The following is a 15,178-nucleotide window of genomic DNA, read 5'->3' on the forward strand; positions in this document are numbered from 1 at the left end:
GTCATTTTAAACTGAAGTGCTCAGAACTGGCCACTTCAAAGAGCCCTTCAGAATGAAGGATTTCGACGGGTACAACTGATGGACACTTCTGGCCCCCATGATCCTTTGCACATGCAAGTTGTTTGGCATCACAGAGTTTGTCTTCACCTATGTATGTATAGCCTAGTATTTTTCTGTACTACTGTAATATTTATACAAGTTAGATTTGGTACAATATTATGGTCAAAACGACATCGTACTTCAACAAAAATACTTTACAGTAACCTTCATCAGTCCATTCAAACGTTTCAAATACATAGACACAATATACAGTACAAATACATATTGTATTACATGAAATTACATTTCATATACAAATATACATTATATTTAACGTAAGAGGCAATTTGGGGTCAACCAGCATACAAAATGTGTGACGAAGGTGCCTCCTTGATCATCTTGGTAAGATAAAGTGCGTTCCAAAAAATAATAATAATATATATATATATATATATATATATATATATATATATATATATATATTACGCCTACACTGTTCATCGTTTCAAATTCATCGGTTCAAAGCTCTCACTACAGAAAGTAAACCCTTTGAAGGGAGTAGGGCATAGAGATGAGCCCTTCCGAATGCAACACAGGATTAGTGTTCGTTAAGGGCAGTAGGGCACTGCGCTTTGGTGTTTTTAACTTCTTGTCGCGCACACGCGCTCTCAAGTTGCCAAGACCACAAATGTGGGTATATGGACAAGACAATTGTGTATTATACTATATATATATATATATATATATATATATATATATATATATATATATATATATATATATATATATATATATATATATATATATATATATATATATATATATATATATATATATATATATATATATATATTATGCAGGCAGCGTACTCTCTTCTGTGTCAGCCACGCCACAAGGATACGTTTTCTACGTACGTTTTTTTTAATTTGAAAGAAAACCGCGCACAGAAGAGTGTACACTGCTTGCATACTGCTCAGATTCGCCAAAATAGCGCTACGCTGATGTGGAGTGACACAGAGGAGACATATTGTTGAATAAAGTCGTTTTTATTGTTTTTTATTTGCATACAAAAAGTATTGTCGTTGCTTCATAACATTACGGTTGAACCACTGATTGCAGATGGACTATTCTAACGATGCTTTTCACACTTTTCTGGATCTTGACAGTGTAATTTACTTGGCAGTCTATGAGACACAAGCCTCCCAGTTTTCATCCAAAATATCTTCAATTGTGTTCTGAAGACGAACAAAGCTTGTACAGGCTTGGAACGACATGGGGGCAAGTGAATAATGACAAAATTTTCATTTTGAGCTGGAGTATCCCTTTAAGTGTGCATTCGATGGATTTGTGAATGGCAATGAAGTTGTATGCAACAAGTGATAGGTGACATGGCAGATGAAACACATCCGAATTTCGTTACTCCATATACTACCACTGATCTACAATAGAGAACACTATATAGATCAGTGCAAAGTAGCCATATTCGTAGTATATCTACTTTTTAACAGTCGTGAAGTACATTTCAAACCAAAAAGCGTACGATTTCGGGTGCAGCTAACTTTTGTGGTTGAGTCACTGATTCATTCGTCATCAAGTATTCAAGACTAACTACTGCTACTACAAAAGGTTTTTTTTTTTTTTTTTTTTTGCCTCGAATTATTTCTTCCGTTGGCGGACCATAAAACACCAAAGCAACTGGTATTACTGTATAAAATGTAAGTTGCTTGTAAATTACTAAATCCTTGTTTATTGACTTGCTGTAAACTGAAACAATTTTCACTCAGAAATCGCTAGTAAATTTCGCAAACAATTACAAAGAAAAATCAAGACACATTGAATTAAACGTGAAATTTTGAAGTAGAAAAACTGAATTAATGATATTTGAAATAATAATCAAAAAATCAAAACGTATTCCAGTATACGTTTTTGGCATAGCTTACTGTTTTAGGGTTAAAAGGAAACTTGCCCTCACATCGATAAAATAGTGCCCATTAATGATCACCGGGATTCATGTTAAATAAGTTTGTCTGACACTGGTCTATACACACGCGTCACACGGTTGCATAGCATCTCGCACAGTGACCTTTGGGTTTTAAAACAGCCTGCCTGGTTAAAAACAAGCAGATCAACTTTTCAAAACGCGTCAAGAGTGTTCCAATCCGTTACGCACGTCTAGCTGCTGAAAGCAAGAGCGCGTCCTGTGTAAACGCCTCCCAACACCTGCGGCGGGAAATACTTTGTGGAGAGCAGCAGCTTACACTCAGACTAAATATAGATCCATCGCGAGAGAACCCTGACACCGCGCTTCCCCACGCACCGATCGTTTATCTGCATGTTGTGATTAGCTAGAAAGTTTGATTGTGTCTGTGGCATATTTCCCCGTTTTTAATATATATACATATATACTATGATTCTAGAAAAATATGGTTTCTTTAAAGAAAAAGAGCTTAATCTTAGCAACAGCTAAACACGCGTAAAGCGCATTTTTAACTAATTGTTCTTGGCGGTGCGCACACTATCCAACAAGTGCGTGCTTGAAGCTCTGCTGTGTCTTAAGAAGCGATTGAGGAGAAAACAAGAATATGGAGATCACTGTCTAACAATCTGGAGCTCGAATCGATCCAAGCAACCTCGTCGAACACGCACATACTTTGTCGCATTGATGAAAAAAAATGCGCGTTTGTTTGATGCGCGTCGTGTGATCTTGTGGAGTTTTTTGGATATGCTATAGTTTCACCGCCGATGGAGCCGCCGTAATTCGTTGTTTTTGTCATTTTTACAACAAACTAAAGGCGGGGCGGTTTGCTTATATTGTGAAGATCCGAACCCAAAAGCCTTACATCTAGACCAATCGTGACCTGTGAAGACTTGTCCCTACACCTGGTTTCTTGGAGAAGGCTGCACAATTGCGCAAGCTGCGAGATAACTATCGGACCTTTCCATGGAATCCACTCCACGCGTGATCACCACTGAGGGTGTCGGTCCGATCTGATGTGGGGTAAAAAGTTGCCGTCTGGACAGTAAATCACATATATGAGGACCAATACACACGTGCTAGTCAACACAAAGCGCAAAAATGCCTATGCATCCGGTGACTTCCACTTTGATGTACCGGGGGATCTGCACCATTCCTGATATCTTGTCGTACCGGGCACCGGTCAACCTGCCTGAGGACGAAGTGGAAGGTGAGTAAGAGAGTCCTGATGGTGCTTGAAGCCTATATTCTGTTCCACCATATATTAAAACGACTACATTTTTAGCATTTAACCTGTTTCCTAGACTGCGCACCTGTTCGGCGTTTTTTCATTTCTTTTTCTCTCTCTCCCTCGCTTCTTATTGACCCAGTTTCGATTTATAATATGTTGTAAGTGAAAAGTGAAGAGAAACACAGATTATTATTGTTATTATTTTTTTCCGTTTGGTTAGAACAGTTTGGAAGGATTCAGCACCACGGACAGCGCAGTTCACTTAAAACGCCTGAAAATCCAGTTACCAGTGCGTGTTTCTCAATAAGGCGGATAAATCTGATGGTGTGATTTATGGAAAGTAGGTCTATCACAAGCCAGCAGAAAGACCTGTGAGTTGTATGTTGCAGTTGTGGCATCTCTTTGGCTTCAAACTGTTTTTTAGCATGTGTGAGTGAATCAGTAGTGAATCCAAATATAAAGTCTTTGACACGCCATTCTAACCCGTAAAGCACTTTTATTTTTAGATTCTGAAACATTGTAAACTAAAGATATTCAGTTCGACGGAGTATTTTCATAAATCTTTTTCCTTTTTTGTTAGAAAGTTGACTCTGATAAGTATCCCACTGGATATAATTAATATAAAAACAGATAGTCACATTATATTTCACATTTTGATACCTACAGTATAATTGGCTCTTCTGATTAAAATAATGTCTTGTGTGATTTAAGGAGAGTAGGTCTCACATAAGCCATCAAAAAGACCTGATCATGGTGCAGCACTAATGTGTTTCATTGTCCGTGAACAACACTCTAAGCATAAAACCAACACTTTTAATTTTTTTGAATCTGAAACATATTGCACTATACAATATGCAAATGAATAGGCTGGTTGATTTATACAATCACCCCAGTTTACCCCAGTGTTCCCCATAATGGTCATGGAATATCCCTGAATTGCACATTTGGGATGTTTCCCTTAATTAACACACTTGGTTTATATCATTAGCTCATTAGTAGTGGCACCAAGATTGGTACGTTAGATAGAGACAAATCCAAAATGTGCAGTGCTGTGGACCAAGAAAAAACTATTGGTTTACCTTGATAAATATCCAATTAAATAAAATCATTAAAATGTAATTTGAACTAGATGCATTTTAGTCTACATGTTCAATACCAGCAAAATAAATGGCTTTTTATTTAAAAAATAAAAGAAATTACTGTTTTTCTTCTAATGTGCAATGCTTTTAAGTAGGCTACATGTTCTAAGTTCAGGATTAAAAATGACTCGTAAGTATCCACTTCAATAAAATGAGTAAAGTGTAATTTGAACTAGACACAGCATGTTCAATAAAGGAAAATAAATGGCTTTTTATTAAAGAAACCACCTTAGAGTGTGCATTTCACATGTAACCTACCTAAGTGCATTTCACATGTAACCTACCTAAGTGCATTTCACATGTAACCTATCTAAAGCATTGCTTTAGGTTTCATGTGAAATGCACACTATAATCAGCTCAGTGTAAGATTGCTTCAAAATCCCATGCTTTTTCATTTAATGTCTATGCATGTTCACAAAATTTGAAATCAGTTTATTATGTAATTGCAAAAATATAAATGTTTGTAATGTAGTGTTGTGTAAAAAAAAAAACACCTGTGCCATCAAATGCATTCATTCAGATGAGTTGAGTTTTTCCATTAAATCTTGTATATTGACATCTGACTGGTGTGATTGTCAGCTCAGTTCAAAGTGTCTTTCCAAATCAATCTTTTGAGATTCAGGTTTAATTATGCATCTCAGGACCTCTTCGCAATTCCATTCATCAAGGGATGTTTTCTATCAGTACATTTAGTTAAATAAAAATCCTATAACCCAAAATTTCAGGGCTGCTTCTCATGCTCTTAACACCCTAAAACATTCTGGTCTGAACTAACACAAGCTCAAATGCGATAAAGAGACAAATGCAAAAGATGAGAGGTAACATACGGATGTTCCCTGTAGTATGTGATTGTGTGCATTCTGTACATATATCCATGTGTAATTGTGACAGTCAATCTATGTGCAAATGTGCCTGCATGTTCGTAGAGAAAAACTGTTCCACATGTGGTCATCCTAGAACATAGGCTATATTGTAGTTTGCGTAGCATTTCCATAGAGATTGAAAATAGACAGTAAATATGAAGAGACCAAACACTGTGTTTCATCCTCATAACAGTTTTTCTTTTACACAGATTTGCTCAGCAAATATAAATGTAGCTCATTGACCAAGTTGTTGGTACATTTGCCTCACACTGATGAAGTAGGCCATGTTCAGTCTCGTCCTTAGGATATACAGTTGTTTATTTGTGAATCTTGAGTTTGAGCCATATTTTTATATTTTGCTTTGAACTTGTATGACACGCTGGGGGCAGAAACTGAGATGTAATTTATGAGTTAGATCCGTGCATCTTTATTTTAGTTAGCAAAATTTCATCATAAACCCATCCTTATTCAAAATAAAGAGTGAGGATAAAAGCCTCAGCTAAAGCTTGAGGAATTCATTATTATTCTCACTTGAAGATTGCTTAAAGTCTGGTTCATCCAAAAGACATGATCTCCTAACTGTATGCTCACACATACTGGTTTACCGGCTGATAACATCCTTTAAAAGATTAGTTCACATAAAAATGAAAATTCTAATATAATTTACTCATTCCAAGCCATGTTTTGTTCTTCAATGGAGAACTAAGATGAATTGTGAACGGAGCTGTTGAACTTTCCAATTCATTTCGATGACTTGTGTGGTGTATTTCAAGTCCTCTGAGGCTTTATGTGAAGAGCAAACTGCAATTTAAGGAATTTTTTACTGATAATCTTCAGTTACAGTGGGCTGTTAACCTCTGTGACTGAATCAAGTCAGTGAGTTGAACACAAGAATTGAATGAGTCATATTAGTGAATTAATCTTTAGTGAACTGGTTCAGTTGGTTCATTGAAAAGATCTGATAAAAAAAAAAAATCACAAATCATACATTGAATCTCACTAATAACTTGTGTGAGTTATTCATATTTACAGTACACACAGGAGATCTTCTTCAGTCCTGTTCCTCATGTACATACTATGTACTTATTATAGCAATTACAATAATTATGTAATAACTAGTTACTAACCCGGAACCTACCCCTAAACCTAGCCCTACCCCTTGTATTTACCCTGTATTACCAGAGCTTTCTTAGATAAATACAGTGTAAGTACACTATAAGTACATGTAAGTACACGTACTGTAAAATAAAGTGCAACCAGATTCAGTGGATAACAGCTTACATTTCAGTTTGTTCCTCATGCAAATATTTTAAATGTAGTGCAAAAGTCACTTTTCGTGTTTTTGTCATTAAAAAGACTGTATAGAATATTCTATAAAACTCACATTTGGTGTTCAGAGTTTGTTTTTATTTAAAAATAAGTACTTATTTTACCCATCATTATTCACAAGAAGCAGAAAGCCTCTTTTTCATTGGACTTTTTTACTAAGAACCAGTGACCCATATGATTCACATGAATTGAATAAACATCCATTCCCGTTAAGGCTTTCACTGAATGTGCATTCAGTACAAACCAGCAGCCGCACAGCTTTGTGAGAGTTAAATTCAGCTATAATGTGGTTGGTCCTCCATGCACCGGGAATAACCCAGCTGTTAACCGCATCCTACGTCATGTGCCAAATGGTTTTTCTGTGGCACTGCATGACAATCAGACATCAAGCTTGTTTGAAATTTCATTAAAAGAGGTTGGCAGCAGTGACGAAAGCAAATAAAGCTGTGATTAAATTTGGTGCTGGGGATGGATTTCAGAAAGCAATCTCAAAGCCCATTGTCACTGGGATGGTTAGGGTGCCATTTGCAGCATCTGAGAGCATGCCAGCCCCTCTTGATCAAGACCATGATGACAGCACATGGTGGACTGATGTTTTACAGGAGTCATATTCAGCCTCAGGGTGGAAAAAAAACTGTTAAAGCTTCTTCTTTTCAGACGAGAACTAAAATGGGCCTATCATAGAAAACAGGATTTTCTGTTTGATTTTTCTGTTTAACATGAAGCTCAAGTCCACCAAGAGCATTAATGTTTTTCAGAAATCATCACAGTATCTATGACATCACAAGGAGTTTCACACACAGATGGATGGACAATGTAAGCAGAGGGTTAGCCAATCAGAACAGAGTTCACTATTTGGGATGGGAAAGATTATTAGTGAATAAAAAAATAATAATAATAATAATACTTAAACTAAATTTATTCAAAAACAAATGGAATGTGACAGTAAATTTTAATGCATTTTAAATGTAACAAAAGGCTTCTGTTTTAATGTTTTTAATTAACTGCGGTTCTAAATGCTAAGAATCCTGAAATAAATATCAAGGTTTCCACAAAATGTTAAGTAGCACAACTTTTTTCAGCATTAATAATAATAAGAAATATTTCTTAGAACAACATCAGGATATTAGAAGGGTCATGTGACACAGAAAGACTGGAGTAATGATGCTGGAAATTCAGCTTTACATCACAGGAATAGACTGCATTTTAAAATATATTAAAATATATTTAGTTATATTAAAGGGATCCTCCACCCCAAAATGATAATGTTGTCATTATTCACTTGCCCCCATGTCGTTCCAAGGCCGTAAAATCTTTGTTCGTCTTCGGAAAACAATTTAAGATATTCTGGATGAAAACCGGGAGGCACGTGACTGTCCCATAGACTGCCAAGTGTGCATTCGATGTACACTTTACTATCACATAAAGACACAGAAGAGAATTTGTGAATGGCAATGAAGTGATGGAACTGACGTTGAGTTCAAATTATATTATACAATATAACTTCTTTTTTTTTCTCGACAAAGACATGCAGCCTTGAGTGAGCATAGGGTAATTCTGAGTGGCGCCGATACAGGATGGCTGCCTCCATGACGTGCTCTGCAGTTGTTTTTGTGTTTTTGTTAGTTTGTCCTGTCTTTAGTTATATTCCTGCAATCAGTTTCACCAGGGACGAATTGCTGGATATTCGGCAACACACATCTCCCGATATTTCACCGGTTTTCAACTATTCTGATGTTTTGCTGGACATTCTTGTCGGCGGAGCGGCTGCCCTGATCACACGCTTCAAGAGGACGCGCAGGCGGGGAAAGCGAGCGGGAGCGCTCGTGAGACTCAGAAAACGCGGATTTCGAACGCCGTTGCCTAGCATCCATCTGGCAAATCTCCGCTCTCTACCCAACAAAACGGACGAACTGCTTCTGCTCTCTCGGACAAATAAAGATTTCTCCCACTCTGCTGCTCTGTGTTTCACGGAAACTTGGCTGAATGACACCATACCGGACAGCGCGCTCCATCTGCCGGACTTTCAGCTGTTTAGAGCGGATCGCGACGCAGAATCAACGGGGAAATCGCGCGGCGGCGGGACATGCTTTTACATCAATGAACGGTGGTGTACAGATGTAACTGTGTTAAAGAAGACGTGCTGCTCAAATCTCGAAACGCTCTTCATTAACTGCAAGCCGTTCTATTCGCCGCGGGAGTTTCATTCGTTCATTCTGGTTAGTGTTTACATCCCTCCTCAAGCGCACGTGAGCTCAGCTTTACAGAAACTCGCTGAGCAGATCACAGAGACAGAACAACAACACCCAGACTCTGTTTTAATCATTCTTGGGGACTTTAATAAAGCCAATCTCTCCCGTGAACTGCCAAAATACAGACAGCATGTTACTTGTCCCACAAGAGACAGTAATATATTGGATCACTGTTACACAACAATAAAGGATGCATTTCACTCTGTTCCACGAGCAGCTTTGGGACATTCTGATCACCTTCTGGTTCATCTTATACCGACCTACAGGCAGAAACTAAAATCAGCTAAACCTGTATTAAGGACTGTAAAAAGATGGACTAATGAAGCAGAGCAGGATTTACAATCTTGTTTTGACCTCACTGATTGAGTGTTTTTGAAGCTGCTGCCACCGATCTGGATGAACTCACAGAGACCGTAACATCATATATCAGTTTCTGTGAGGATATTTGTATTCCTACCAAGACTCAACTAAATTACAACAATGACAAACCGTGGTTCACCGCAAAACTCAGACAGCTCCGTCAGGCCAAAGAAGATGCTTACGTGAAAGGGGACAATGTCTTGTATAAACAGGCTAAATACACACTGGAAAAGGAGATCAAAGTGGCAAAGAGGAATTATTCTGAAAAAATAAGGACTCAGTTCACTTCGAACGACTCCGCATCAGTGTGGAAAAGCCTAAAGAAGATCACCAATTACAAGACACCACCCCCCCAGCACTGTGGAAAATCAACGACTGGCAGACGATCTGAACGAGTTTTACTGCAGGTTTGAAAGAACACCCATCACCTGCCCTGAACACCTCTCCACACAACCGTTCACACCAATAACAACTCCTGCAACCAACCCTGAATGCCTCTCCAAACAAACGTTCACACCATTCACAGCTCCTGCAACCAACCCTGAATGCCTCTCCACACAACCGTTCACACCATTAACAGCTCCTGCAACCCATCCTGATCACCTCTCCAATCAACCGCTCTCACCATTCACAACTCCTGCAACCAACCCTGAATGCCTCTCCAAACAACTGTTCACACCACTCACAACTCCTGCAACCCACCCTGAACACCTCTCCAATCAAGCGCTCTCACCATTCACACCTCCTGCATCCCCCCTCTCCCCCACACCTGCAATACAGATCAGCGAGGATGCGGTGCGCCAGGTCTTCAGGAAGCAGAAAAGGAAAAAAGCACCAGGCCCAGATTGTGTTACACCAGCCTGTCTGAAATCCTGTGCTGACCAGCTGGCCCCCATCTTCACAAAGATCTTCAACAGATCGCTGGAGCTGTGTGAAGTCCCTTAATGCTTCAAACGCTCCACCATCATCCCCATCCCAAAGAAATCCAAAATTACAGGACTAAATGACTACAGGCCTGTGGCTCTAACGTCTGTAGTCATGAAGTCATTTGAAAAACTGGTGCTGGCCCACCTGAAGGACATCACTGGACCCTTGCTGGATCCTCTTCAGTTTGCCTACAGAGCAAACAGGTCTGTGGACGATGCAGTAAACATCGGACTGCATTATGTTCTGCAACACCTAGACAGACCGGGGACCTATGTGAGGATCCTGTTTGTGGACTTCAGCTCTGCCTTCAACACGATCATCCCAAACCTCCTCCTGCCCAAACTAACTCAGCTCTCCATGCCCACCTCCGTCTGTCAGTGGATCAACAGCTTCCTGACAGACAGGCAGCAGCTAGTGAGGCTGGAAAAATACACATCCAGCACCCGTACAATCAGCACCGGAGCTCCCCAGGGCTGTGTTCTCTCCCCACTGCTCTTCTCCCTGTACACTAATGACTGCACATCTAAGGACCCCTCTGTCAAGCTCCTGAAGTTTGCAGATGACACCACACTCATCGGCCTCATTCAGGACGGTGACGAGTCTGCTTACAGACAGGAGGTTAAAGAGCTGGCTGTCTGGTGCAGTCTCAACAACCTGGAGCTTAACACGCTCAAAACAGTGGAGATGATCGTGGACTTCAGGAGAAACCCCCCTGCACTCCCCCCACTCACCATCATGAACAGCACTGTGACTGCAGTGGAGTCATTCAGGTTCCTGGGCACCACTATCTCTCAGGACCTGAAGTGGGACATTCACATTGACTCCATTGTGAAAAAGGCCCAGCAGAGGTTGTACTTCCTTCGCCAGCTGAGGAAGTTTAACCTGCCACAGGATCTGCTGAAAGAGTTCTACTCCACCATCATCGAATCCATCCTCTGCACTTCAGTAACTGTCTGGTTCAGCTCAGCTTCTAAATCGGACCTCAGAAGACTACAGAGGGTAGTCCGGACTGCTGAGCGAATTATCGGTACAACCCTCCCATCTATTCAAGAACTGTACTTATCCAGAGTGAGCAAAAGGGCTGTTAAAATCACTCTGGACCCCTCACATCCAGCACACTCCCTCTTTGAACTGTTGCCATCTGGTCGACGCTACAGAGCACTGAGCACTGAGCACCAGAACGACCAGACACAGGAACAGTTTCTTCCCTCAGGCAATCCATCTTATGAACAGCTGATAATAACTGTGGGACACACTACACTATTTATATTTATATACACTACACTTTTTATCCAACACACATACTTAGCGTACACGTAAATCTTTTGCACATAACATACATGTACATACATGGAACACACTATACTACTTATATTTATATTTATATACACATACACTTATTTATCCAAACACACATACTTAGCGTACAATTACAATTTTTCCACATAATATACATGTACATACATAAATGCTCTTTTTAATATACCTGCCATACATTGTCAATTTGTATATTGTCAATCCTTACCCACCTATTTGTATTTTTTTGTATTTTTTATTCCTTATTGTGTTTTTTGTTCTGTCGCTGTTATGTTGCACTGCGGAGCTCTGTCACGAAAACAAATTCCTCGTATGTGTGAACATACCTGGCAATAAAGCTCATTCTGATTCTGATTCTGATTCTTTTTTCAAAAACATTTTACAATCTCATTGACCCTAAACTTCTGAACAGTATCGTAGTTATTAATAAATATTTAAATTTACAAATTACAAGTATTTCAACACTAAATCTGTTGTCTTGTATTTATATATTTATTGTTGGCAAAGTTATATTGCTTTATTATATTTTCATTATAGTATGTATTTCTCTGTTTCTCTGTTCAGTGTTTTATTTTTGTGTTGCTCATATATCAATTCATTCGGAAGGGTGTCAGCTTTGAAGTTTCTGAATACGGTATCTTAGAAGGAATGTATTGCACTGATGTGACATCTACTGATGCATGCAGATCGGTCTGATTTGGCGGAGAGAAGCGTAACCAACTGAACAATCTGACAGATGGTTTCAGTACTGGGGAAAATTCAACCAATTTTCCATTGATCTACTACCATACCAGTATAGGAAATTGGTTTCTGCTCATAAAAATTGCTCACAATGGTAACTAACATCATTCTCACTAATGAGAACTACTTTTCCTTTGATTAATACTAGTTCTGATTAATTTGCATACTAGGAAAGCCATGTAAGTGTTACAGATGTGGCTATGGGTAGAAATAAAGCTATTTAAACACAGTAGCATTAAAATGGTTTCTAGAATGATTTAAACCATTCTGTGTGTCCAGAAACTCAAAAAAGTCAAAATATAAAATGTTCAATAACCCTTAATTAAGTTACTAAACTTTTCCAATTAAATTAAGAGTTTTCTTAGAACAGATTTGTTCTAATCTTCTTGTATGATTTTAAATTAATTTAGTTATGCTCCTAGATGCAATCAAAATGTCAAGGACATCTGAATATGTTTTTTTTTTTTAATCAAAAATTGGTTATTGATTTTTCTTTCTGGCATAAATAAGGAAAAGGGCTTCTTTTAATTTAATAGAGTGCTAAATTAAACGATCTTGAACAAATGTTGTCAGGCTTACATTTAAAATGAACTCTCATAATTTTCCAATGTAACACAAATCCGGTATGGCATTCAGTCCCACCATAGTAAACTTCCATTGAAATAAAAGTTGTGACAACATTTTTGAAAATGAAGAAGCATTAGCTTTTTAAATATTTAATAGCTGCACTATTAAACTTTAAATCAATATATACATACAATGCATGCTTATTTAGCACACAGACTATTTTTAATAACATTTATGTGAGGTATTTATGGGTCTTGCGCGTATTTGGCTCATAGTGTATTGTATTATTACGAATATATCATGCCTCTGTTGCAAATTTGTACTAAACCATCATAAAGACAATAGGGTATGCCAGTCATTTAAATATAATGAGTAGTTCACTCAAAATGAAAATTTGCTGAAAATGTAAAATGTACAGGCTATCCATGATGTAGATGCATTTGTTTCTTCATCAGAACAGATTTGGAGAAATTTAGAATCACATCACTTGCTCACCAATGGATCCTCTGCAGTGAATGGTTGCCGTCAGAATGAGAATCCACATGACTCCAGTCCTTCAGTTAACATCTTGTGAAGCAAAAAGCATGTTTGTCATAAACAAATACATCTTTAAGATGTTTCTAAGTCTTCTTTCCAAAATATTGCTCTCTCCAATGAAAACGTAATCTCATCTGAATCAGGAGAGAAATGTGAACAGATCAAGCACAGTTTACAATCAAAACAGTTCCAAACAAATTAAATTGTGGATTATGATATGAGGGGACAACAGAGGATGGACTTTTTCACACAAGGAAGCATTCTTATGGATTATGTACTTGTTGTCACACTGTCTGGTCTCTGTTTCCCTGAGTTTCCACTAGTGGTCTCACTTCCCCATAGGCACCTCACCGTAGGCACTACAAATCCCACAAAGCCTTGTCCTTTCATCACAGTAATTGCACTCCTGTTAATTGCACTCAGGTGTCCTCACTTGTTAGTCATTATCCTCCCTATATTAACCAGTCCTTTTCTGTTTGTCTGCATGGAGTCCTTTCCTTCCGTCACCCAGTTTCCTCGTCTTCTGAGTTCCTCGTCTTCCGAGTTCCTGTTCCCGTTCCTGTTCCAATTCCTGTTTATTTATTTGTTTGTATGTTTGGATGGATATTTGGTTTTGACCCTTGCTTGTTGATTTCTTTTTGGATTACCCATTAAAACCCTACTGCGATTGGATCTCTCGTCTCCTGCGTTTCACTGGGTCTCCGATCGTAACAGAAGGACTCCATCAATGTCGAGATCCAACGGTGTGGGACTTCATTCCCGTTCCCCACCCAGTATGGTGGAGCGGAGGGCGAAATATTTGAAATTAACCACCCTCCGCCAAGAGGGCAATGAGGTGGGGTGCCATGGCACAAATGTTCTGGTCCCTAGCTGAGGGGATGGGATATAATGATGCGGCCCTAAAGGACACTTTCAACACCGGGCTGGATGACCCGGTTGCTCGAATCGAAATGGAGCAGTTGGACGCTTATAATTTCTTGGAGTTTGTATTCTATTTACAACATCGGTCTCCGTGGAATACCCCAGCCACAACTGTCTCTCCCGGTGGGATGGTCGATTCTAGACCGGGGTCTACAAACAGGAGGACCGCCAGCCCAGCGCCACTGCACAAGATGGCCGCCAGCCCAGCGCCACAGCACAAGGTGGTCGCCAGTCCAGCGTCACGGTGCAAGATGGCCGCCAGTCCAGCGTCACGATGCAAGATGGCCGCCAGCCCAGCGCCAAAGCACAAGATGGCCGCCAGCCCAGCACCACTGCCCAAGATGGCCACCAGCCCAGCGCCACTGCCCAAGATGGCCGCAAGCCCAGCGCCACTGCCCAAGATGGCCGCCGGTCCAGAGTCATGGCACAAGATGGCTGCTTGTCCAGCGCCTCTGCACAGGATGACAGCCACCATTGACCTTCCAGAGTCGAGTCAGGTTCCCGTTGACCTTCCAGAGTCGAGTCAGGTTCCCGTTGACGTTCCAGAGTCGAGTCAAGTTCCCGTTTACCGGCCAGAGTCGAGTCAGGTTGCCGTTGACCTTCCAGAGTCGGGGCTAGTCACCGTTGACCTTCCAGAGTCAGGGCTAGTCACCGTTGACCTTCCAGAGTCTGGGCTAGTCACCGTTGACCTTCCAGAGTCGGGGCTAGTCACTGTTGACCTTCCAGAGTCAAGTCACCAATGATCTTCATGGGCAAAGTCCAGTCCCCAGTGTTCTTCATGGGCAAAAGCAAGTCACCTTTGATCTTCATGAGCAGAGTCAAGTCACCATTGATCTTCATGAGCAAAGGCAAGTCACCATTGATCTTCATGAACAAATGCAAGTCACCAATGATCTTCATGAGCAGAGTCAGGCCACCAATGATCTTCATGAGCAGAGTCAAGTCAGCATTGATCTTCGTGAATCCAGTCTAAACACCAC

General features: G+C 39.9%; 1 protein-coding gene across 1 annotated transcript in view; it reads left to right on the plus strand.

Annotated features, from left to right (window-relative positions):
- The first annotated feature begins 2,484 nt into the window (after positions 1-2,484).
- The window catches only part of LOC132140004 (calcium-binding protein 7-like), a 44,254-nt gene continuing 31,560 nt past the window's right edge, over positions 2,485-15,178 (plus strand). Inside the window, exon 1 of the mRNA XM_059548754.1 lies at positions 2,485-3,224. Within this exon, the coding sequence (XP_059404737.1) occupies positions 3,116-3,224 (109 nt within the window). The 5' untranslated portion in view covers positions 2,485-3,115. The remainder of the gene's footprint in view (positions 3,225-15,178) is intronic.

Source organism: Carassius carassius, chromosome 4 (genome assembly GCF_963082965.1).
Source record: "Carassius carassius chromosome 4, fCarCar2.1, whole genome shotgun sequence".
NCBI classification, from domain to species: domain Eukaryota; kingdom Metazoa; phylum Chordata; class Actinopteri; order Cypriniformes; family Cyprinidae; genus Carassius; species Carassius carassius.